The following is a 23,745-nucleotide window of genomic DNA, read 5'->3' as shown; positions in this document are numbered from 1 at the left end:
GGTGTATGTGTGTAAAGTTTTATATCTGCACAATAAATCTCATATTTAATTTTAGGGTTATATCGAAAAGAAAACCACGGGCCCAAAATGGAGTCACTTACGTGAGTTAGTGGGGCTTAATACCTAACCTAATTGCAGTTTCAACCTCCCCCAGAAATGCAGTCTTAACCAGTCAGTGGGGAATTTTCTGGTCAGTACCAAAGAGATACAGTGTCACATGGGCCCTCTCCATTCCCCAAAGGAAGAGGAGGTAATTTGTATAAGAGCCCCCTTCTTTTCTTCTGCTAACCGTCCTGCCCTCTTTCTATAAAATCCTTTCATTTTGTACAGCTCCTCAGAGCATCCCTCTACTTGCCAGATGGCATGCTGCTCAATGCTGAAGTCCCTTAATAAAGCCAGTTAGACCTTCAAATTTATTTGGTTGAGTTTTGTTTAAGTTATTCCTAGTTGTAGGTTTTTCATCGCTAATTATAAATAAAATTAGTTTTCTATTACATCTTTTATTATTTTACTGTATGGTTTTAAGGATGTGATTGCTATATACTTAACTTATATCTATTTTTCCTCACATGGTAGTTTTATTATATGCAGTACATTTTACAATATTAAACTATCCTTGCATTCTTGAGATAAATTATATTTGGTTATGTTTAATATTGAGTAACCTATCGACCTCACACATTGAATCAACCCCTGGAACTTGTATACTTCCCTTGCAAAAACTGAAATTTTAGGAAGGAGATAGGAAATAGTACATGTTTTATGAACATATTCTAAGAAAAACAGGTATATAGTTCATTAACATTAGAAAGTGTAACCAATACAACTAACATACTCTTTCCCCTTTTTTCTTTATTTCTTTTTTTTTTTTTTTTTTTTAAAGATTTTATTTATTTATTTGAGAGAGAGAGAGAATGAGAGAGAGCACATGAGAGGGGGGAGGGTCAGAGGGAGAAGCAGACTCCCCACTGAGCAGGGAGCCCGATGCGGGACTCGATCCCGGGACTCCAGGATCATGACCTGAGCCGAAGGCAGTCGCTTAACCAACTGAGCCACCCACGCACCCTTTTTCTTTATTTCTTTGTTCTTCCAAACTTTGTGTACTCTGACACCCCATTGATGGAGAGGCACTAGGGAAACCACAGTCTAACCTTTTTTTCTAAGCAACACAATTTTAAGAATAGGAATAAAAACATATATTTCTAATTCAAACATGACAGAAGTTTGCTTTCTTTTATATTACCATGCATTCTCTCATCTAATTCTCAAAACAATCTCATTGGCAGTACCAGTAACAGACATCCTGGCAAGAAAGGAAGAAGTGCAGATAATTTCCAAGGATGCTGGGGGCAGATTCTGCATTCTCTCCACAAGAAGCTGTGGCCTCATTGATAGTATGTGGGCTCAGGAACCAGGAACTATCAGTGTTTATTAACATTTCCTTAAGTAGAAACATGGAGATTTTTAGTGCGTCCACTTCTAGGATGGTAATGTAAGTCCAAAGAATAAAAGGGTGGTGGTTTAGCAATTGGCTGTTTGATCAACTCTGGCAGGATCCTATCTGCCAGAAGGAAGAGGGACATTGGCATCTGGGTCTCTCTTAGGGAGTCAAAGGTCAGCATCATGCCACACATCCTCTCCCTATGGGCAGCCACCTGGTTTCATCAGGCGTAGGTGTCCTTGACTAAGTAAATTAAGAATTTATAGCACACACACATGTGTGTGGTGGTAGTGATGGGGTGTCTATTCTTATAAATTACATAAAAAGCTAAGATAGATCTTATTATTCTCTCATCACAATTCAGGAAACAGAGTCTGAGAAAGCTTTGGGAACATTCCCCAAATCATTTAACTATGTGGTAGAACTGAGATCTGGATCCAGCGCCATCAGGTTTCCATCTGGACTGCTATTATCACATCACATTGGGTAACATTGGTCAGCCAGCTCAAGCCCCATTTCATTCACTTTGTCCTTAGTCATTTCCCAGTCGGGCCAAAGAGACTTAAATCTGCTATAGGATTCTTGGAAATGTGTTTTCTCGATGGTGTACTCCTTCTCTGTGTGCCTTCTTCCTTTTTCCTCTATGGAATGCCAAGAACTGAAATAGCCATTATGGAAACTTTAGGGAAAGGCCAAGAGAACTGCCATACCTTCATCTTGACAGAGTTGAACTACTGAGTTTGTGGCACATCTGGAAAACTCTGGATTTTTCTTTCATAAAAATCAATGTAAGTCAATGTAATGAGGTTTCCAGCTACTATCTAATTAATTAGCCCATTTAATGCGTTTTCTGGTGGATATTATTTTGCCTGATTAATATTATAGTTCCAATTTTTTTGTGTTACATTTGTCTAAAACTGCTTTATCCATTCTTTTAGTATTTCTCGGCAAGTTTAATCTAGGTATAACCCAAGTAAGCAGCACATAGTTGGGTATTGTTTTTAACTCAGTCTGAGAGAGTGTTAGCTTAATCTCAAATACAAATCTAAAAAATAGTAAGGCTATTTCAGTATCACATAATTTACATCATCTGTAAGTCACACTGAATGCAAAACAATCTGGGAATATTTCATTAAAAAATCAAGAGCATAGTTCTTCATGGGATATTAGTTACCTATTAATTTTTTGCCTGATCCAAATCCTTCATAAACCCACATGTGACCCTGACAGGCCAAGGGCGTCGGCTTCATCTGGGAGTTGATAATATCAAGGCGAATGACGTGCTGTAAAGGGGCTGATAACTTCCAGTGGCAACTACAACACAGATAAAAGAAAGTCCGGAATGATTTCCAAATAGCACAGACTGTGATTGACTTCATTCAGAATATTATGCATCACTGTTATTGACGCTATCTGCTTCTTTGTGCTTGGGTGAAAGAAAGATTTTTTTACTTTAAATTGTAACAATTAAAAATATTTCTAATAATTTGTTAAGAGTTTTAATTAAGTTCACCTGTCCTGGTGAATGGCTGGTCAATCACGCATAGTCTTCTAAATTCTGGTTGGCAATTTGTCTGAATTTGCCCCAAACTCCCTCAAATCACATAAGTCTACTCAGGATTGATATTATACAGATCTTCACTTTTCACTTCACGCTTTAAATTTATTCTGTTGTTTAATTCGAGGAAAGTTCTCTATTTTGTCAATTCAAGAACAATTAATTGAGTACCTAATATGTGCCAGAAGACCATCTACATACATTATTTCAAAGTCCAAAACTGTTTGATAGAGATTTGACTTTCTACTTTACCTAATAAATGATCTCTTTTGTGGAGGAAGTACACAATTTATCAACAGGGACAATCTTACTTTCAGTTTTTGTATACTGAAGGCCTCAGACCAGGGATTCACCTCAAAGTCTATTCTTCAAGGAGAGGAGGTGGAAAATAATGCCTGAAGCAAGGGTTGCTGCTTGTCAAGGGATCATTCACAAACTTCTTTCATCATAATAAACATTCCTTCCTCACCTCATAATGGTTCTGTGAGAGTATCTTGGGATCTGTATGATTCCTCCTGGTTTAGTCAGGATAACATCCTCCCAAGTGGCTGTATGTTCTTGGTTTGAACTCTGGAGAAGTTTGGTAGTTTTGCTGCCCCTTGGACCTAAAAATAAAGAAAAAAAAAAAAGGCAATGAAAATAAAATTAATTTTTGAGAGGCTTATTATATGCCTTTTATCAGAGAAGTCACTTTCCCTCCCTGTTTTAGAAAAAGGTTAACAGAAGTGGTTATTTTCACTGAAAAGTCTCTATCTGAATCATTCAAAGATACAGAGAACAGCACTTCTCTCAGAATTGTCTTTGGCACAGCCTCAAGTCGACGGAAGATAATGTGGAAAAACTATAGATAATGCCAGTTCTCTGCACAACTTAATCTAAAAGCAACATTCTTATAGTTTTTTTAGGAAAACACTTTCATATGATATGCACGCTTCTCTTTATTACTCACTGAACTTTTTCCCCCAAGTATATCTCTGCAATGCTTTTTGGTGCCAAGGAGAGAAATTAGCTTTTAGTTACCTATACTTATGAAAGTCAAAAAGCCTTATTAAGGAACGCCTGGGTGGCTCAGTCGGTTAAGTGTCTGCCTTTGGCTCAGGTCATGATGATCCCAGGGTCCTGGGATCAAGTCCCGCATCAGGCTGCTTGCTCAGCAGGGAGCCTGCTTCACCCTCTGCCTGCTCCCCCCTGCTGTGTGCTCTCTCCGATAAATAAATACATAAAATCTTATAAAAAGCCTTATTAATTACTTGTTCTAAAATGCAATCTGATAAGTCTGAATTGCATAGCATTTACATTTACAATGGTAGCATCTAATATTTGTGTAGTTTAACTTAAAAACTCATTCTAACCTTTTATTATTATAATATCACTATAAAGAAAATTTTAATACAGAGATAATAAACTATCCATAACTAGTCAACCAGCTAATAGTTAGAACTCTTACATTCTAATCCACAGAAAAGGCCGTCTGTGGCATAAAATCACATCACAATAAAAAATGTTGTCTTGAAATCAACATATCGGAGCCACACCCAGAAATCACAATTCTGGATGATTTACAAGTCAATCAAGCTCTCCACTGAGCAGTTTCGCTTTTGAATCTGACCAATCTCAGATCCCTTAAATAGATTTTCCTTTCTACATAAACTCCCCACAGAAACACCATTTCTTACAAAACAATGTATACGTTTTGAAACAGCTCTAAAAAGAAAAACATTGATTTTTAACTTTATGAGTTTATAAAAGGACGAAGCATACCTTGGACTCTAAAGACAATATAACTTATGCCCAAAGCACCTTGCACAAGGGAATGAAATGCCACTCTCACCAGTGGTCCAGAGCTCATGAAAATCATTGGGTAAAGCCCTCTTCCACATAATTCACCTAGGTTTAAAAAATGAAATCTAGTAAAACAACAAGAATTTAAAAAAAAAAAGTTTTAGCAGTTTCTCTACTTTAAGTATAACAATTATTTTTAGTGAAATATATTTGACATGTAACATTGTATAAATTTAGAGTGTACACCATGTTGACTTGATACATTTATGTATTGTATTAGGACTGCCATTCTAGTGATAGTTAGATTCTATCACCTCTCATAATTACCATTTCTTTTTGTAGTGAAAATAATTAAGATCTAGTCCCTCAGCAAGTTTGATGATTATAATACAAATGTTGACTATATTCACTATAGTGTGCATTGGATCTCCAGGACTTGTCTACTAGTTAAAAGTTCATACCCATGAGGGAGGAATTTATTTCACTCTGCAAAATGATGGAAACAGGGCTCCAGAACTCAGGTGACTCACCCAAAGTCAGACTGGTAGCGTGGGGACTCAGGATCTAAATCCAGGCCCATGAATCCAGTACTCATCATAGTCTACTATGTCCTATTGATCCCTTGAAGGACAGTAGGAAGTAAATTATTTCATCTTTAAAATGATGCTGATATGCCATTTTTCTTCTAGTAAAGTAACCTACTTATTAAAAATATCTCACTATGAAAAATCTATGGTGGAAAAACTTCTATCTGAAAATTTATTCTTTCTCTACAGTCAATCTTCTGTTGATTGCTTTAGGTTGAGGACCTGAGTCAAAGCTGAAAGGGAAAATTATAACCATAATTCTAAAACAATTCAGAGGGCTGATTAAGAAGGTATAAAAAGAACCTGTGATCTTCTTAGGATCAAACTCCTCTACTACTACTAAGTCAGTATCATCCTACATTTATTTAAATATCACCTGCTCAGGGGCGCCTGGGTGGTTCAGATGGTTAAGCGTCTGCCTTCGGCTCAGGTCATGATCCCAGGGTCCTGGGATCGAGCCTCACATCGGGCTCCTGGCTCAGCGGGGAGCCTGCTTCTCCCTCTCCCTCTGCCTCTCTCCCTGCTCATGCTCTCTCTCTCCCTCTCTGTATCTCTGTGTGTCAAATGAATAAATAAAATCTTTAAAAAAAAAATATATCACCTGCTCAGAAAGACATTTGCTGGTTATACTGCATATGACCGTATGACACCTACATCCCAGATTCTTCTCTTTCTTCCCACTTCATTTTCCCCATAGCTCATCTACCTAATACACTGCATATTTTATTTTCTTATTATGTGTCCACTCCCCAGTGGAATATAAGCTTGATAAGGGCAGGGATTTCTTTTGTCCATTTTGCTCACTACTGAATCCCAACAAACAAGAAGAGTAGATCCTCCTTACAAGTATTTGTGGAGCAAGAAAGGAAGAGATTATATCTGAGAAGGAGAAAAGAACAAAACATATTAGATGGCATAACACATTAGGGTAAATGCTGTTGAAATATTATTATTATTTTTTAAAGATTTTATTTATTTATTTGACACAGAGAGAGAGAGACAGCGAGAGCAGGAACACAAGCAGGGGGAGCAGGAAAGGGAGAAGCAGGCTTCCCATCAAAGAGGGAGCCCGATGTGAGGCTCGATCCCAGGACCCTGGGATCATGACCTGAGCCGAAGGCAGATGCTTAATGACTGACCCAGGCACCCCAAAATATTATTTGAAAAATGATCAGATACTTACTTGTAACAAGTATAGATCAATGCAGCTGTTGAATGAGTGAGTTGCTGGCTCCCACAGGGAAAAAGATAGCATTTTACAGTATAGAAGACTACTACCTGGCTTGAATAAGGGGTAATACCTCCATTATAATCTTGCAGTTCTGCTAGCTATCATCTGAAGAGATAGAACCATTCTACAAGGTTCAAGCTGACAATTTCAAATCAAATAAATGCTACATTGGAAAATTATAGGGATTCTTCAGTTAATCCACAACATCGCCAAGCATGGGTTTTCAATAGGTTATAAAGATAAAGGTAGGTTTTCCCAGAAAATGTTTCTTTTTAGATGAGAATCTAGTATATAATACAGTGCTACAAGTTGGAAAGAAAATCATTTTTTTCTTAAAGCAAAAGATACAGCATCACTTTACCATAGGAGAAAAAATTTCAGCAGGATTAAAGAAGTTTGTAATTAAATTTTTTTCTGAACTCAGATTGAACAATAAATATTTAAAAAGCAGTGAGATAAATCAAAGATCAAAGATGTTTATAGACAGATTTAAACAAGTTTTTAAATGTTTACATCAACATATAATAAAAATTAAAGATGCGCCTGAGTGGCTCAGTCAGTTAAGTGTCTGATTGCTGGTTTCGGTTTAGGTCATGATCTCAGGGTCATGAAATCAAGCCCTGTGTCAAGCTCCATGCTCAGCGGGGAGTCTCCTTTCTCTCTCCCTTTCCCTTCCTCTCTGCCTTTCCCCTCACTCACGAGCACTCTCTCTCTCAAATAAATAAATAAATAAATAAATAAATAAATAAAATCTTCTAAAAAAAATGAAAGGAAAATAACCTTATGAATAAATACTTGCAACTTATGACAAAGGAAAAATATATGTATAACAGCTTTTATAAACCAATAAAAATACTCAGAAAATGGATGGTAATGACAAGAAATAAAAAATACAAATAGCTAACAAACATATAAAAAAAATTCATTAATGATTAAAAAAAGTAAAAGTGCCTATCAAACTGATATTATTCAGTTATACTCATGGTGCAAGAGGCTCCCATTTTTGCTGATGGCCGTGAAAACTGATTCAGCTTTTCTGAAGAGTAATTTATCAGTATACACTTGTGAAAAAAATTATGCTATGTCTCCAGGCATGATTCTAATTTGGGAAGATACAGTAAGGAACAAAATAGCAAGATCCCTGCTTTCATGAATCTTTTATTTTAGTAGGTAAATAAAGAAGATGATTTCAAATAGAGATCAAGGCTACAAGTGAAATGATCCACATAATATGATGAAAAGGACTTTGGGAGGGAATGAATGGTGCTATTTTAGACTGAGAAGTCCTCTTTGAGGAGGTGACCTATCATTCATTCATTCACTCACTGAGTGCCTTCTAAGTCTCACATACTGTTCTAGACCCTGGAGAGTCTTCAAATGAGGAGATGAAAGTTTTAGCCCTCCAAAAGCTCACATTCAATAGAGAAAACACAAACCACAAACAGGAAAAAAAAAAATCATAATGTTGGAAAATAGTAAGTGCTAAAGAAAAGGGGGAGGCACAAAGAACTACCCAGGCAGGAGGTGATGCAGTTGACAGCAATTAAGGTAGGCCTCATTAAGAAGGTGACATCTAGTCAAGCCTTGAGGGAGGTGAGGGACAGGTCAGGAAGGAGCTCTCTGAAGAGCTAGGACAAGGAGCGGGACAAGGGCCCTGAGGTGAGAATGACAGCACCTGATCATGTGAGTCAGGGAGGGGGACCGAAGGTCGTGCTAGGGATTTTGATTTTATTCCAGCTACAAGAAGATCTGGAGCTATTTTAATCAAGGTGGATGGGGAAGGCCATCTGATCACAGGAGAAAAATGTACAAAGTGGATAAGCCAGATTATTAATAGCTTTGTTCCATAGTCTAAGTGAGACAGTATTTTTTTTAAAAGATTTTATTTATTTATTTGAGAGAGAGAGAGAGAGAGCATGAGAGCAGGTGGAGGGGCAGACAGATAAGCAGACTTCCCTCTGAGCAGGGAGCCCGGCACTCAATCCCGGGACCCTGGGATCATGACAAGGCCGATACTTAACCAACTGAGCCACCCAGGTGCCCCTAAATGAGACAGTATTTATAAAAATTCTTTAAATAAATGTTTATGCCCTCTAACTCAATGCTTTAATCTCATAATTTATCCCAAGAACACAATCTCTCCCTTAAGAGCAGCTCCCTGGCCTCCATACACTCCCGAATCCAGCACATGCACGCTGGCATGTTATTAGCAAATATTTTTAATTCTTCCATTGTAAAAGCCTTTAATATATTTTGCTTTATTTTAAAATCCAACACCCACCCCGCATCTGATTTTTAACCATCTTAACTCCTCTATCGGATATATTTCGGGCATCCTGGCATGGTTCTGGTGTGCTTGAAGAACTTGAGCTCTCACACACTCACACTCAACCTCTAGTACACCTGTTTTGTAAATTCAAGTTTTGAAAATATTAAGTGTGCCTTAAAAAAAAAAAGAAAGAAAGAAAGGCATGCCTATTACATGAATCAACACTTTGGTGATAGTGGTACCCAAGTCAAGCTCTCTCGTGATTGTAAGCAGCATATACAGAAAAGGCTCCCAGCACAGGGTTGAAATGCCAGCAAGGATTACCTGACACCCTTCTCTCATCATGGCTTTCTTCGTAAAGAGTCATAACTGAATCTGGACACACAGGAGACCAAGGCAGTGACAGGTACTCAACCGTCAATTTTGCCATACTGTTGGGGGACACTCTGAGCACCCAAGAACATTCCAGTTCTCCTCTATAATCCAGTGGATATCCTGGAGTTGAGAAAAAGCCTCTGGGTTCTTCTAGTTCCACCTCAGAGTAACAACCTACAATTCAGAGCACACACACACCAGGGACCAACATGAACAAAGCAAAGCATGAATCTATGACAAACTTGAAAAATTTAGGCTTGCAAGAAGAAAATTAAAACTTTATTACTCTCTGTTACATGTCCTTGGGTAAAAATGATGATCCCATTTAATGTGTCCTATTTTCTTGAAATGAGGTTGTAGGAGTAGAATTTAAATTATCATTATTTAAAATTTCTTTTCACTGAATCTTCTAAATGCCTTAGGAGATGCACAGTGGGTAGGCACTCTCTACTTCCCGCATGCTTTCATTTCCTTCCTTCTTTGAGATGCTACTGAAGGTCTGTTCCTAAAAGCTTCACTAATTTCACTGAGCATTTATCTTGCTGGGACAAATGATTACATTCGTGGAATTCGTGACTGAGATCAAAAAAAGGAGGATGTGCTGCAGACATTTGAATGTCTCCCACTTCTTCCACTTGCTTTGAAGTCCAAGGGCACCTTTGGACCTGCAAGGTTACCTGCAGAGCTTCAGATGCCAGGGGCTCTCTGGCCCACTGGCCCTGCAGTCAGCTGCTGTTCCTTCAGCTTACACCCTCAACTCCTCCTCCTTCCCCTCTGTGTATTCCCTCGACAAAAATCCTCCGAGCAATTACAAATTGAAATACTCTGTATTCAAATGAACACATTTTAATGTCTGAGTATGAATTAATACATGCATTATTATATATGCTTTGCCATAGAGCAATTAACGACCTCAGGTGTCACATACATAAATATACTTTCATGAAGAATAGAAATGAAGAGTGGCAGAAGGTGAAGAAGGGAGATGAAATGTTGTAAGAATTCAGGATTCTATTCAATTCCCTAGTCCTGTTACCTCTTTGTAAATTCCTTCTTTCATTTAGATGGCTACTATAATCTAATTTAGATATTTATATATCTACTTTGATTTAACAGTAACCTAACTGATTTCCCAATCTCTAATCTTCCCCCACCCTGTGCCCTCCAATCTGGGATAGCATATGAAACAAGAGAATTAAGTTCTTCCCTTGCTCAAAACAACTGAAATTGTGAGTCTGGGCCCAAATGTCTTTTCAATCATTTTTTTCCTGTCCCCATGAATCCTCTATGACAAATCTGCCTAGAAAATGAACCAAATCATGTAAAGTCATGAACTCCCAACCAGTCACTTCTTTTTATAAATGGGCTAACAACCCTCATGTGTAAAAAGCCAGTGATGGGAGTGGGTGGATGCTAAAGGTAGGATAGTCCCAACACTTTCTCTTATAGAATATTCACAGAATTAAAACAAAACAATACCTTTCCCATGTGAAACTTGCAAAGGTCTTTGGCATGCACGTGTATTTCTGAACATACACAAATGAGAAACGTCTCTAGTTACACTATTAAAATGGTGTTCATTTTTTATAGCCCGAATGGGACAGCAATTCAATGAATACATTAGTTGGTCACTACGGGCCACCACTTGTTGACTATTGTCATTCATCATGCCATCTCTGTTTTAAGTGCTTGACATGAATTCACTTACTTATGCACTAATTAAAATTGTTCATTTAATTCAAACCATCGAAATCATTAGGTTGTAGGATCTTGGGCCTAAGTCTGTGCTCCATCTTAACCCCAATTCCAGATTCACTTTTATTCTAAATAGGACCCTTTGATTCTTGTGTTGTCAGACCATACCACCCACAAATGGCCCCCGAATTACCCCTTCTTATTCCTAGAAGATTTTAGCAGTCATTTTCTCCAACACTATTTCTGCCACAAATCCTGCTGATTTCAGTAGCCATATAGACGATGAGCCCATCACTGAGGCTTCTCAATTTCTCAACTTCCTTCCAATGATCTTGTTCTCCACCCGACTTCAGCCACCCACCCCCGCAGTGAGCCCCTCAGGACCTGGCCCCCAGCAATAACACCAAGCCTTCCAGAGCTCTGTTTCAAGCACTGCTGTCTCCATCCACAATCTTCCATCTTCTCAGCTCCCTCCAATGCTCCTTTCACCTTTTGAGACTTGCTATTCATCTATCCAACCACCTGTTCTTTGTCCCTCACTCATCTCTCACCCTCATTCACTCTTTTCCTAGCTTAAATTCCAATAATACATCATTTTAATCCTTTCCTCTTACACGCTTTCAATACCCTTATAATCTTGCATACTTGGGAAAACCCATTCTGATTGAATCTACCTTCCATCTGTTCTGCAACTATGTGCTACCCCTCAGTGTCTCCAGAAGAATACATACAACTAAGCTAACTGGTCAGTCTCCCTCTAAACTCGTGATCATTAATCTCAGAAGCTTTTATGTTGCCCAGCAATCCTACTACATTTTACTAGTCCATGCACTTTGTCACTTTTTTAGAGAACTATTTCATACTTTCTTTTTCTTTTAAAACCCCCAAGCCCTCTTCCTCAACCCTGCTTCATCCGCTAAGTACATAGAAGCAATTAGAAAATTGCCAGAAACTCCCTTCCCCACATGTACCCATATGGCAGCATAAATATTCTGCCTCCCATCCAGCAACTATGGATATATGCACTTTGCTCCTTTCTGAGACCAACCCCTCCTGCTGAGCACAAGATCTCATCCCTTCTCTCCTACTGAAGGTCATCACTCTAGCAATTCACCCTGTCTCTTGTATCCTCTTCAATCTTCCCCCACCTCTTTCTAGTTGTCTACTGGCCTTGACTGTATGTGGGGTGGATGGGGGCAGAGATGGGTGAGAACGAAGAGACTGTGACCACCTGGAAACCAAGAATGATGGCATCATAGAACTTTCATCTCCCTACAGGTCTATTACAGACTTCTAATTCTCCAGTTGCAGTCTGATTTTTACAAAAAATAAAAATCCCATTAGCAAACAGACACTGACACTTGTGGGGGAATCACGAGTGACTAACACTGACACTGACTGTGGTTCTCTCTCATATCCAGAGTCCTCACCTAGCGAGATACCTGAAAATCTAAGGACCTTTGTTTATGTAGGAATAAACAGATCAGAGGTTAGAATAATTCTTTCTATGCACTCCTCCAAAATTCAAGCATTTGTTCACAACCACAAGATTTTTTTTTAACCTACAATGGCTATATCTGTGGGGGTAGAAAAGAAACCCAGACGGTCACAGTAACAACACTCTCCTTCTTCAGTTTAAACTACCAGCCAGAATGAAAACACAGGGCTTATCCTGTTCCAAAGAAAATTAGCGGACCCAGACGTGCCATGCTTTTTGCTAAATTCTTACTAGCTGCATTAAGCGGATAACATGAACATCTATTACCTGGTCCAGATGCATTGTCTGTTGAGGGTGTGGGTGGTGGCAACTGTTGTCTTGGTAAGGTTTTGCTTTCATTATTTATCTGAAGTGAAGCAGGACCTGCACCTGGAGAGAACATGCTAAAAATAAATAAAGATGAAAACCTCGAAACAAAATGTAGTCTATACCAAAACAGCTTTTGTCAAAAGAAAATGCAAATCTAGGATTACAGGAGCCCCAGGAAAAGTCAGTTTTACTCCCACTCTGCCCAAGGGAGAACATATTCTTACAGAATTTTAATGTGCCTTTTAATGTTTTAGAAACTAAAATAAATGAAATACTACTCTATGGTTTTTTTCTTTCATAATGCTGATTTCTACCACACTCACTTCTCGCAAACCTACTCTAAGAATAATAATATCTGAAAAATATTTACCTTTGATTTTGGATTGGATCCAGTCCAAGAAGACACTCGCCCTGGCAAATACACCCGGCTTCCTTGGCTGGGCACAGCCAGCTCCCCAGCCGGCAATGCCATACAGGACAAAGGGACCAGTTTCATGTCTACATACTAATGAGCCACCAGAGTCTCCCTGAAAGACCAAGAAAATGTGTTCTAAAAATTTACTTTAATCAGAGCTCCTGCTTTCAATTTTGGAACAGGAATAATCAATAATTTATTCATAACACACTTCTTTAATTTAAAAATATTAATACTTTGTCAATTCATATACCTTAGAGTACTTAAACTCAAATAAATAAAATCACAAAGATATTACAACTGATACCACAGAAATACAAAGAATCATTAGACTACTATGAATAATTATACACCAAAAAATTGGATAACCTGGAAGAAATAGATAAATTCCTAGAAACATACAAACTGCCAAGACCAAATCATGAGGAAATAGAAAATCAGAACAGACCAATATGAGCAAGGAGACTGAATCACTATTCAAAAACATCTCAATAAAGAAAAGCTCAGGACCAGATGGCTTCACTGGTGAATTCTACTAAACATTTAAAGAATTAACTTCATTCCTCAAACTCTTCCCAAAAACTGAAGAGGAGGGAACACTCTAAAACTCATTAGATAAGGTCAGAATTACCCTGATACAAAAGCCAAATAAGGACACCACAAGAAAAGAAAACTAGAGGCCAATATCCCTGATGAACATAGATGCAAAAATCCTCAACAAAATACTAGCAAACTGAATTCAACAGCACATTAAAAGGATCATACACTATGATCAAGTGGGATTTATTCCAGTGATACAAGGATAGTTCAACATACACAGATCAATGAATGTGATATACCACACTAATGGAATGAAAGTTTAAAAATCATATTATCTGAATAGTAAATGTATTTGACAAAGTGCAGCATCCTTTCATGATAAAAACGCTTAACAAATTGGATATAGACAGAACATATCTCAACATAAGAAAGGTCATATCTAACAAACCCATAGCTAACATCATACTCAAAAGTGACAAGTTGAAAGCTTTTCCGGTAAGATCAGAAACAAAACAAGGGTGCCCACTCTCACCATTCCTATTCAATATAGTATTGGAAGTCTTAACCAGGGCAATCAGGCAAGAAAAAGAAATAAAAAGAAAGAAGGAGTAGTAAATCAAGAAGGGAGAAATAAAACTGTCTTTACTTGTAGATGATATGGTCTAAGAAAATCCTAAAGACTCCATCAAAAAAACTGTTAGAACTAAAAACAAAACAAATAAGCTATTAGAACTAATCAATGAGTACTGTTAAGTTTCAGGATACAAAGCAAACATACAGAAACCAGTTGTGTCTCTATACACTAACAAAAAAATATATGAAAAAGAAATAAACAGGATTAAGGAAGGCATTTGTGATGAGCACAGGTGTTGTATGTAAGTACTGAATCACTAAATTTTACACCTGATACTAATATCACACTGTAGGTTAACTGGAATTTAGATAAAAACTTGAAAAAAAGAATAAAAAATAAAGAAAACAATCCTATATACAAAAGCACCAAAAAATAAAATACTTAGGAATAAAGTTAACCAAAAAGGTGAATGATCTCTACACTAAAAACTGTAAGACTTTGATGAAAGAAATTGATGAAGACACAAATGGAAAACATAATCCCATGTTCACAGATCAGAAGAATCAATATTGTGTCCATAATCCACAAAGCCACCTATAGATTCAATGCAGTCCATTTCAAAATTCCAATTGCATTTTTCATAGAAATAGGAAAAACAGGGGCGCCTGGGTGGCTCAGTCGTTAAGCGTCTGCCTTCGGCTCAGGTCATGATTCCAGGTCCTGGGATCGAGCCCCGCATCGGGCTCCCTGCTCTGCGGGAAGCCTGCTTCTCCCTCTCCCACTCCCCCTGCTTGTATTCCCTCTCTCGCTGTGTCTCTCTCTGTCAAATAAATAAATAAAATTAAAAAAAAAAAAAGAAATAGGAAAAACAGTCCTGAAATTCATAAGGGCCCCCCAAAGACCCTAAATAGCCAAAGCAATCCTGAGAAAGAACAAAGCTGGAGGCATCACATTTCCTGATTTCAAAATATGTTACAAATCTATAATAGTCAACACAGCATGGTACTGGCATAAAAACAGACACACAGACAACAGGGCTAGAATCATGAGCCCAGAAAAACCCTCACATATACAGTCAACTAATATTTGACAAAGGAGCAAAGAATACTCAATGGGGAAAGGATAATCTCTTCAACAAATGATGTTGGGAAAACTGGACAACCATAAGCAGAAGAATGGAATTGAACCCTATTTCATAACACAAAAAAAATTAACTTGAAACGGATTAAAGGTTTAAATATAAGGCTACAAACTGTAGAACTCCTAGAAGAAAACACAGGGGGGTAAAAAAGAAAACAGGGAAAAAGCTCCTTGACATTGATTGGTCTTGGCAACAATTTTTTTGGGGAGGAGGGATATGAAACCAAAAGCACAAGCAACAAAAGAATCAATTAAGCGGAACTACATGAAACTAAAATGCTTCTACACATCATAAGAAACAATCAGCAAAATGGAAAGGCAAGCTATGGGATGGGAGAAAATGTTTGCAAACCACATATCTGATAAAGGGTTAATATCCAAAATATATAAACAACTCATACAAATCGATAACAAAAATGATGCAACCTAAAAAATGGGCAGAGGATCTGAATAGATATTTTTCCAAAGAAGACATACAGATGGGTAACAGGTACATGAAAAGATGCTCAACTTCACTGATCATCAGGGAAATACAAATCAAAACTATAACGAGATACCACTTCACACTTGTTAGAATAGGTATCAGAAAGACATAAAAAATGTTGGCAAGGAATGTGGAAAAAGGGGAACCCTTTTGCACTGTTGGTAGGAATGTAAATTGGTGCATCACTATGGAAAATAAAATAAACGTTCCTTAAAAAATTAAAAATTGACTACTATTTGATCCAATTCTGGGTATATACCCAAAGGGAATAAAAACAGGTTATCAAAGAGGTATCTGCACTCCCATACATTGCAGCTTTATTCACTATAGCAGAGATATGAAAACAACCTATTTTTTCTGCCACGGGATGCATGGATAAAAAATACGGTGAATATATATTACTCAGCCATGAGAATAAAAAGAATCCTTCCATTTGCGACAACATGGATGGTCTTGAGGACATTGTGCTAAGTGAAAAGTCAGACAGCAAAAGACAAATATTGTATGATATCACTTATTCATGGAATCTAAAAAAGCTGAACTCAAAGAAACAGAGTAGAAGGATAGTTATCAGAGGCTGGGGGAGGGTGGGGAAAATGGGGGAGATCTTGGTCAAAAGGTACAAATTTCCAGTTATAACGTGGACAATTCTGGGGATCTAATGTACAACATAGTTACTATGGTCAACAATACTATATTAGATATTTAAAAGTTGCTAAGAAAGTAATCTTAAGTGCTCTTAGCACAAGAAAGAAATGGTAATTATATGAGGTGATGGAGGTGTTGACTATACTGTGGTAAGCATTTCACAATATACAAGTGCACCAAATCATTACACTGTACATCTGAAACTTACACAATGTTATAGGTCAATTATAGCTCAATAAGCCTGTTAAAAAAAAAGCCTTAAAGCATAGGATTTGCCTTTTAAAGTAGTCTTTCTGATTTTCAATCAGCCCCTTTTTTCTTTGACAGAAATGTACTTAGAATCAAACTAAATCCTTTGTCTTCTGATAAAATAAACTGAGCTTATAATATATTTGATGTGGCTGTTTATTTTATATGAAGAATTTTACAGAAGAAATCCTGAAGTGGGAATAGGGAGATAGATTCCCTTGTCTGTAATGTAGAACAATTAACATTTTCTCTGGGCCTATTTTTTTTTTTCCCATATGAAATAAGGTTATACTTTAAGACCTCTTTCCAGTTTGTAAGTGGTCTGATGTGTCAAGTCAGGTTTGTTTTTTTCTTTAAATAACTTATTCATTCAGTATGAACACGTACCAAATAAAGAATTTTTCTTGCAATTACAAACATTTCATGATTCAGAAAAAGCCTAATTCATCTACTATTGTCAGGGTCTATCACAGGGCCTAGCATGTGGTAAGTAGTCAATAAGCAAATGGTACCTATTTATTTATTTATTATTTATTTTTTTTTTTTTTAAGATTTTATTTATTTGCGAGAGAGAGAATGAGAGACAGAGAGCATGAGAGGGAGGAGGGTCAGAGGGAGAAGCAGATTCCCTGCTGAGCAGGGAGCCCGATGTGGGACTCGATCCTGGGACTCCAGGATCATGACCTGAGCCGAAGGCAGTCGCCTAACCAACTGAGCCACCCAGGCGCCCGGTACCTATTTATTTTTAAAGAATTATTCAGTGCCTACTGTGAGCTAGGCATTTTGAGCAAGACAAAGTATAAACAAATTAGATGGTGATAATAGCTCTAAAGAAAATATTTAGAGCGAAAAGCAGAGAATAAAGGGAGGTAGTTGTGTGTGCCTACATGCTTCTGTAAGTGTATGTAGTTTCAATAACACTTGATCTGATACATGAAAGATGAGAAGGAGCTGGGTTTTCTAAAGCCAGGAGGAATAACATTTTATGCAGAATTGATATCTGGGCTAAGGCCCCAAATTAGGCAGGATGTAGTGACTTGTATGGTCAGAAAATAATCATTGTGGCTGAAATATATAAGCAAGAGAAGTATGAAATAGATTGCAAAAGTCAGCACGAACAGGACATACACTACTCTGGGAAGACAGAGATCACCCTGTAGGTCAAAGAATTTGACATTTTAAAAACAATCTAGGATGTGTTGTGAGCAAAGCAGCATAGGATTCTGTACTGCATCTCTGAAACTCCATCTCTTCATTCCAACATTCTACTTCACCTTCCTGGGTGAGAAATTACATTAGCAGGTCCATTACTTCTGAGCACACAAAGGAGGGTAAAAATCAACTACCGGATAGAAATACTAGAGTCCACTTCATCAAAGTTTCTGAAGTCACCTTGTGACTTCAATTTGGTCATGCTGCAAGGGATGTAGCTGAAATAAATGCCCACCAAGATCACACCTCTGTCATGGACCTAATTCCTTCCTTAATTCTCCTCTGCTCTCTTCATACACAGTAAGGTGTTCCCTTAATGTCAGATGCTGTCAAACATGACAGAGACAACAGAGCCATTTGTGATTTCCTTGATTCGAAGCAGAGAGAAAAACCATCCCTCAAAAGGGGAGGAATGACCACATTAATTCAGAGCACTTTTCTATTTGATATTTATAGTATAGCATTTATGTCCTTTAGCAGATGGTGTGAGCGCCCTTCCTAGATTCCTCAAGTCTTCCAGGCCACATCCTGGCTCTGTGCCTGAGGGCTCTTCCCCTCCTCCACCCCATCCACGAGGCACACCAGAAGAGTGGAAAGTGCAAAGGGACCAACAGACCCCTCCCCTCCAGTAGCCCTCAAACCATGACTTTGGGGAAGTAGTATATAAATATCCCAGCTCCCTCACCCCTGGGATGGGACAAAAACGTTGCATATATTTTGCATTGCTGCCAGATTCAGCTCAGTCCCCTGACTGTGGTAGCTGACTTCATAGCACATCTCGCATTTCCTGCCTTCCCTTCCCTAGACCACCCTCCTGACTTCCCTACCAGTGATGTCTGCACTTCCTAAGCAGACCATTGTACTTGAATCTTTGTCTCAAGGTCAGCTTCTGGGGAATGCAAATTCAAATAAAGAAAACAGAATTTGAGTAGTGCTTGACACCAGGAAAGGGTTTAACCACCATAAACGGATACTCAGTGTTAAGAGGGGACCTCCCTCCTTCTCTCCTCACATGTTCACATGGAAGGACTTCTACCTAGATTAACACCCAGTTTTCTCCCATGGGTTCTTATTTCTTGATTAAGTGAAAAACGATCAAAAAGCAGCACAGACTTGATTCATCCTTTCTTCCCTCTGTATTCCAGACCGGTATGAAATGATAAACTCCGAGAAGTATATCTGCCCCCAAGACCCAAACGTTTCCATCAGTAGGCTGCCTCAAATCCAAACTAACTATTGAAAGAGGGTTACAGAGCATCAGAGACCCTTTTTGGTTGTCTATCTAAGGTCACATTCCTCACTTGGCTTCGTGCATATGAAAGCTGGTGTTTTACGATCCATTCGTCCACATTGTCTTCCTCTTGGCTGATTTGAACTTGTTAATAGCACATTTGTCCAACTGACACGTGAATATAACTATACCACTTTGCCTCTAAATATCTGAAATTAAACTACTGTTTTGGGATTTGTTTTCCACTGCATATGCAAACCAGTTTTTCAAAGTTTCTCATTTTTTTCATGATTATTTTATTTTAATCTGTGGTAGAAAATTAAATGTGAGCACATAGGAGATTAATATTAATTTTAAAACAATAAAAACCTTAAGTCATCAGTAGGATACACCTACTTAGAATCCTTCTTTGCTTGTTCCTCTTTTCCCAAAACCTTGCCTCTCTCTGAGGCCCTATGTGCTCATGGGCTCCTAGTCCCCACCTGCTCTTCTGCCCCTAGGCTGCTCCCGCCCTCTCAGTGGGTTTGGAGTAAGGCATTCACTCTTCCTGTTGTCCCACTGGCCTTCCAGGAAGGGCGTGCTGTGGGGCTACCAGGTTACCCGTGCCTCTGAGTGTCTCCTCCTGTCTAAGGAGAATCTCCAGCAGATGACGACCTTGGATCTTCCTCTGCAAAATCAGAGTCTTCTCACCTGACAGAAATCTTTCCCTCCAGAGTCTGCAAAGCCAGCACACATCATCTTCTCCGTGAGCCCTCCTGGGTGAGAGGAGTAAGTACGTTCGCTCCCCTCGCTTTCTAACATGGACACCCGAATCTGCTGGAAGCGCCTTGTTAAGCCGCCATCTGCTGAAGAAACAGATCCAGAAAGACAGCTTCATAATGAAGTAAATAACAAATTATGTGAAAAAACATATTTAAGTTCAGACTTGCTCTGCACTACTATATTTGCCTTCACTCAGGTTTGCCTGAGCTGATGTGGAATACTGAACCAAACAATGTAAGTGTCTCATACGGGATGTCTTCATTTTCAAGTGTGGCATCTTCATAAAGGAATACATTGTCAGGAGAACAACACCAGAAACATTTTTTTTCTAGCTTATTTTTTATTCAAAATTTAGTGTTTCAAATATTGCTACATGAGAATTCAGAAAGAAAAATTCAGCAAGATATGAATTGGTATTGTACAGGATTTATGTGATTATATGTTTTTACATAGTATATTTATAAATAAAATATATTATAAATGTGACATGTTTATATGATTTCCTAATATAAACCAAAATCATATTCCTTTTTCCTTAATCGTCACTGAGACTAATCTCAACTCCAATTTACAAGGACTAACAGTGAAGGCTGTAAGGCTAACAATGAGCACTAAAACACTCATAACTGACCCTCAGGCAGGCCCATGTTAACATGTATTCTGCACAACTTATTCTATCATTTTGGATTCCTGCCTAATTAAAAAAAAAAGCTAAGATTAGTACTAGAAATTACCTTACATTTATATAGTACTTTCATATGACTCCAACCCAATAATACAACATCGTGAGGTGGGTTGCTCGCATACATGATCACACAGAACTCACTCACGAAAAAGTCAGAGCTCCCAAAATCTGATCTCACAGCACCCATGGGACAGAACTAGCCATTAAGCTGAGATCGGACTCTAAAGTTTGTGCTCGTTTTAATGTACCCATCTAATACATAAATACATTTAAGGTATTTAAAATCCTCTTTTTAGGGACCATCTCCACCCCCATTCTTTACCATGTCTTAAAATTGAGAATTCATTTTCTCTCGGATTGGAAGAATGAATTCGTCTTTCATAAGACTGTAACCGCCTCTCCGTTGTCTGGTGGTCATGGAGGTGGTGATTGAGGGTATCAGAGAATGGGTACATTTATTCAAGGGCTTGGAAGCCAGTAAGAAAATATGTGCTGAGTGTTTATTCTATGCCAGGTAAACCTGTAGCTCTGGGGCAGAGTGGTGAATTAGAGACCTGCTGCCACGAGGTTTCCGCTTTAATGCATGAGACCTGGAGAATGATGTTTTTTCTTTTTTAAAGATTTTTAAAATGTATTTATTTGAGAGAGTGTGTGAGCAAGAGTGTGTGAGTGGGGGTGGCAGGGCAGAGCGATAGAGAGAGAGAATCTCAAGCAGACTCCCCACCGAGTGCAGAGCTCAATATGGGGCTCGATCCCAGGACCCTGAGATCATGACCTGAGCCAAAACCAAGAGTCAGCCGCTTCATCAACTGCGCCACCCAGGCACCCTGGAGCATGTCAAGTACATTTGTGCGTGAGGAGATGATAAAACTGGGTCATGCAGAGAGTGATGGAAGGGCAGTCCTGAAGCAGCAAAGTGATGGAAGAGGGAATGCTGTTTAAGCTGCGAACAGAATGAGGAAGAGGCAGCTGCGAGAAGAGCAAATGTGTTCCAAGCTTCAGAAAGCAGAACAGATCTTGTGTTTAAGAGAAAGAAAGAAGACCACAATGCCTGAAGGGGACAAAGGGAGGAAAAGAATTTGGAGACGTAAGTGGAGGCCAAATCACATAGAGTTTTCCAAGCCAGACTAACAGTTCAGATTTTATTCTAAACGTTAAAAAAAAAAAAAAAAAAAAAAGCCATTCGAAGATTATCAGCAGAACCAGGCTAATTCTAAATCCTAGCTTTGATATTTATTAGTTATGGGATCTTGGCAAGTTACTTAAATCTTTGAGCCATAATGTCCTCATTTACAACATGGGGATAATAAAATCTCCTCATATGGTGTTGTGCAGATTTTAGGAAAATGCAGTTTGGGGTGCCTGGGTGGCTCAGTCATAAAGCGTCTGCCTTTGGCTCAGGTCATGATCCTGGAGTCGTGGGATCGAGTCCTGCTTCGAGTCCCGCATCGGGCTTCCTGCTCGGCGGGGAGTTTGCTTCTCCCTCTCCCACTCCCCCTGCTTGTGTTCCTGCTCTCGCTCTCTCTCTCTGTCAAACAAATAAATAAAATAAAAAAAAGAAATGCAATTCGGCCACAGGTCATACAGGAAGCTATGATCGTGTACACTGTACACAGTCAAAGATAAATTCTCCTCTCCCCAAGCTCGCAGATTCCAAATAAAGAACACAGAAACAGAAGGAAGACATGAGAGAAAATGATCTTATACAGGGAAAAGAGGCAAAACGCAAACATGAACCCATTCAGATCTGTCAGTATGTTGCTATGGCTCTAAGAACTCTACCACCTAGGCCAGGGGTCAGCAAACCACAACCAGTGGGCCAGCTCTGTGCCATCCCTGGACTTATTTAGTACAATCTGGGAACTCGTTTGGTTTGTACACTTTATTTTTTTTTTAATTTTATTTATTTGACAGAGAGAGAGAGAGAGAGAGCGCGCACAAGCAGGGGGAGTGGCAGAGGGGAGGGAGAAGCAGGCTTCCCGCTGAGCAGAGAGCCCGATGAGGGGCTCGACCCCAGGACCCTGAGATCATGACCTGAGCCGAAGGCAGACGTTTAACTGACTGAGCCAGCCAGGCGCCCCTGGTCTGTACACTTTTAAATGTTTTTTTTTTTTAATCCAAAAGAATATTTTTTGACACATGAACAATATATGAAATTTAAATTTCATAAATAAACTACTGGAACACAATCCCTTCTGTTACATTCGTAGGTCTGTGGCTGATTTGCACTATAATGGCAGAGCTGAATAGTCGAGACAGAGAACATATGGCTTGCAAAGACGACAAGACTTATGACTTGGCCCTTCCCAGATCTAACCTACCTATAATTAGTCACCCTAATTATAGGCTGATCACTTACAACTAAATCAAACATGGGTTCTAGCTTTCAGAAGGAAGAAGGGCTAAAGCAGATACCGCTGGATATCATCTCCGTGCCAAATTTGCAAAATTAACAACTGGCCGTGATGTGTGGGCAAAAGCAAAAACGTTTACCTTCACTAATGCTTTCCAATCCAGTCACAGCACAGATCTCCCAGGACAGGAGCGGCTCCGTGCTTTGCGGGAGACACACCGGCCTCACGACGGAGTTGAACTTCAGAGGAGAGCTCAGCTGTATCAGGGCGATGTCCGAGTCAGAGCTCCGTCTATCGAAGTCTTCGTGCACCACCATGCGTTTTACCCTCCTCACCTGTATCAGTGGCAAGCCAGCCAATTATGAGATCGCGTCAATGAGTCAAACTACTTCCAAAATAAACCTTAAATCTCTACATTTCCATACATGAGAAATTCAGACTCTGTACTGAATTTAAAAGGGCAATCTCTGTTGATAATTTTCAGGAGGCCATGAACCACTCTCTGAGGACTGGCAGTTCTGGAGAAACCAGGTTAGTGCACCTGTGTACACAGACCTGAATTGGCACATCCTGACCTACCTCCCTTAATGCTCTGATTAAACTGTGATCTCAGATTGTATCTTTAAATGTTGGTATAAATAGTTAGTGTAAAGGGGCACTAGAAGATGAATACTTAATTATATATTTTAGCTAAAGGCATTCCCCG

At 38.8% G+C, this 23,745-nt stretch overlaps 1 protein-coding gene across 1 annotated transcript in view; it reads right to left on the bottom strand.

Annotated features, from left to right (window-relative positions):
• The window catches only part of OVCH1 (ovochymase 1), a 75,574-nt gene that overhangs the window by 24,182 nt on the left and 27,647 nt on the right, over positions 1-23,745 (bottom strand). Inside the window, exons 18-25 of the mRNA XM_044915211.1 lie at positions 23,179-23,374; positions 19,929-20,080; positions 13,116-13,272; positions 12,704-12,799; positions 9,193-9,417; positions 4,761-4,886; positions 3,469-3,604; positions 2,616-2,755 (exon numbers count right to left, since the gene is read on the bottom strand). Coding sequence (XP_044771146.1) covers positions 2,616-2,755; positions 3,469-3,604; positions 4,761-4,886; positions 9,193-9,417; positions 12,704-12,799; positions 13,116-13,272; positions 19,929-20,080; positions 23,179-23,374 — 1,228 coding nt within the window. The remainder of the gene's footprint in view (positions 1-2,615; positions 2,756-3,468; positions 3,605-4,760; positions 4,887-9,192; positions 9,418-12,703; positions 12,800-13,115; positions 13,273-19,928; positions 20,081-23,178; positions 23,375-23,745) is intronic.

Source organism: Neomonachus schauinslandi, chromosome 5 (genome assembly GCF_002201575.2).
Source record: "Neomonachus schauinslandi chromosome 5, ASM220157v2, whole genome shotgun sequence".
NCBI lineage: Eukaryota > Metazoa > Chordata > Mammalia > Carnivora > Phocidae > Neomonachus > Neomonachus schauinslandi.
This window is presented reverse-complemented; position numbering and strand designations above follow the sequence as displayed.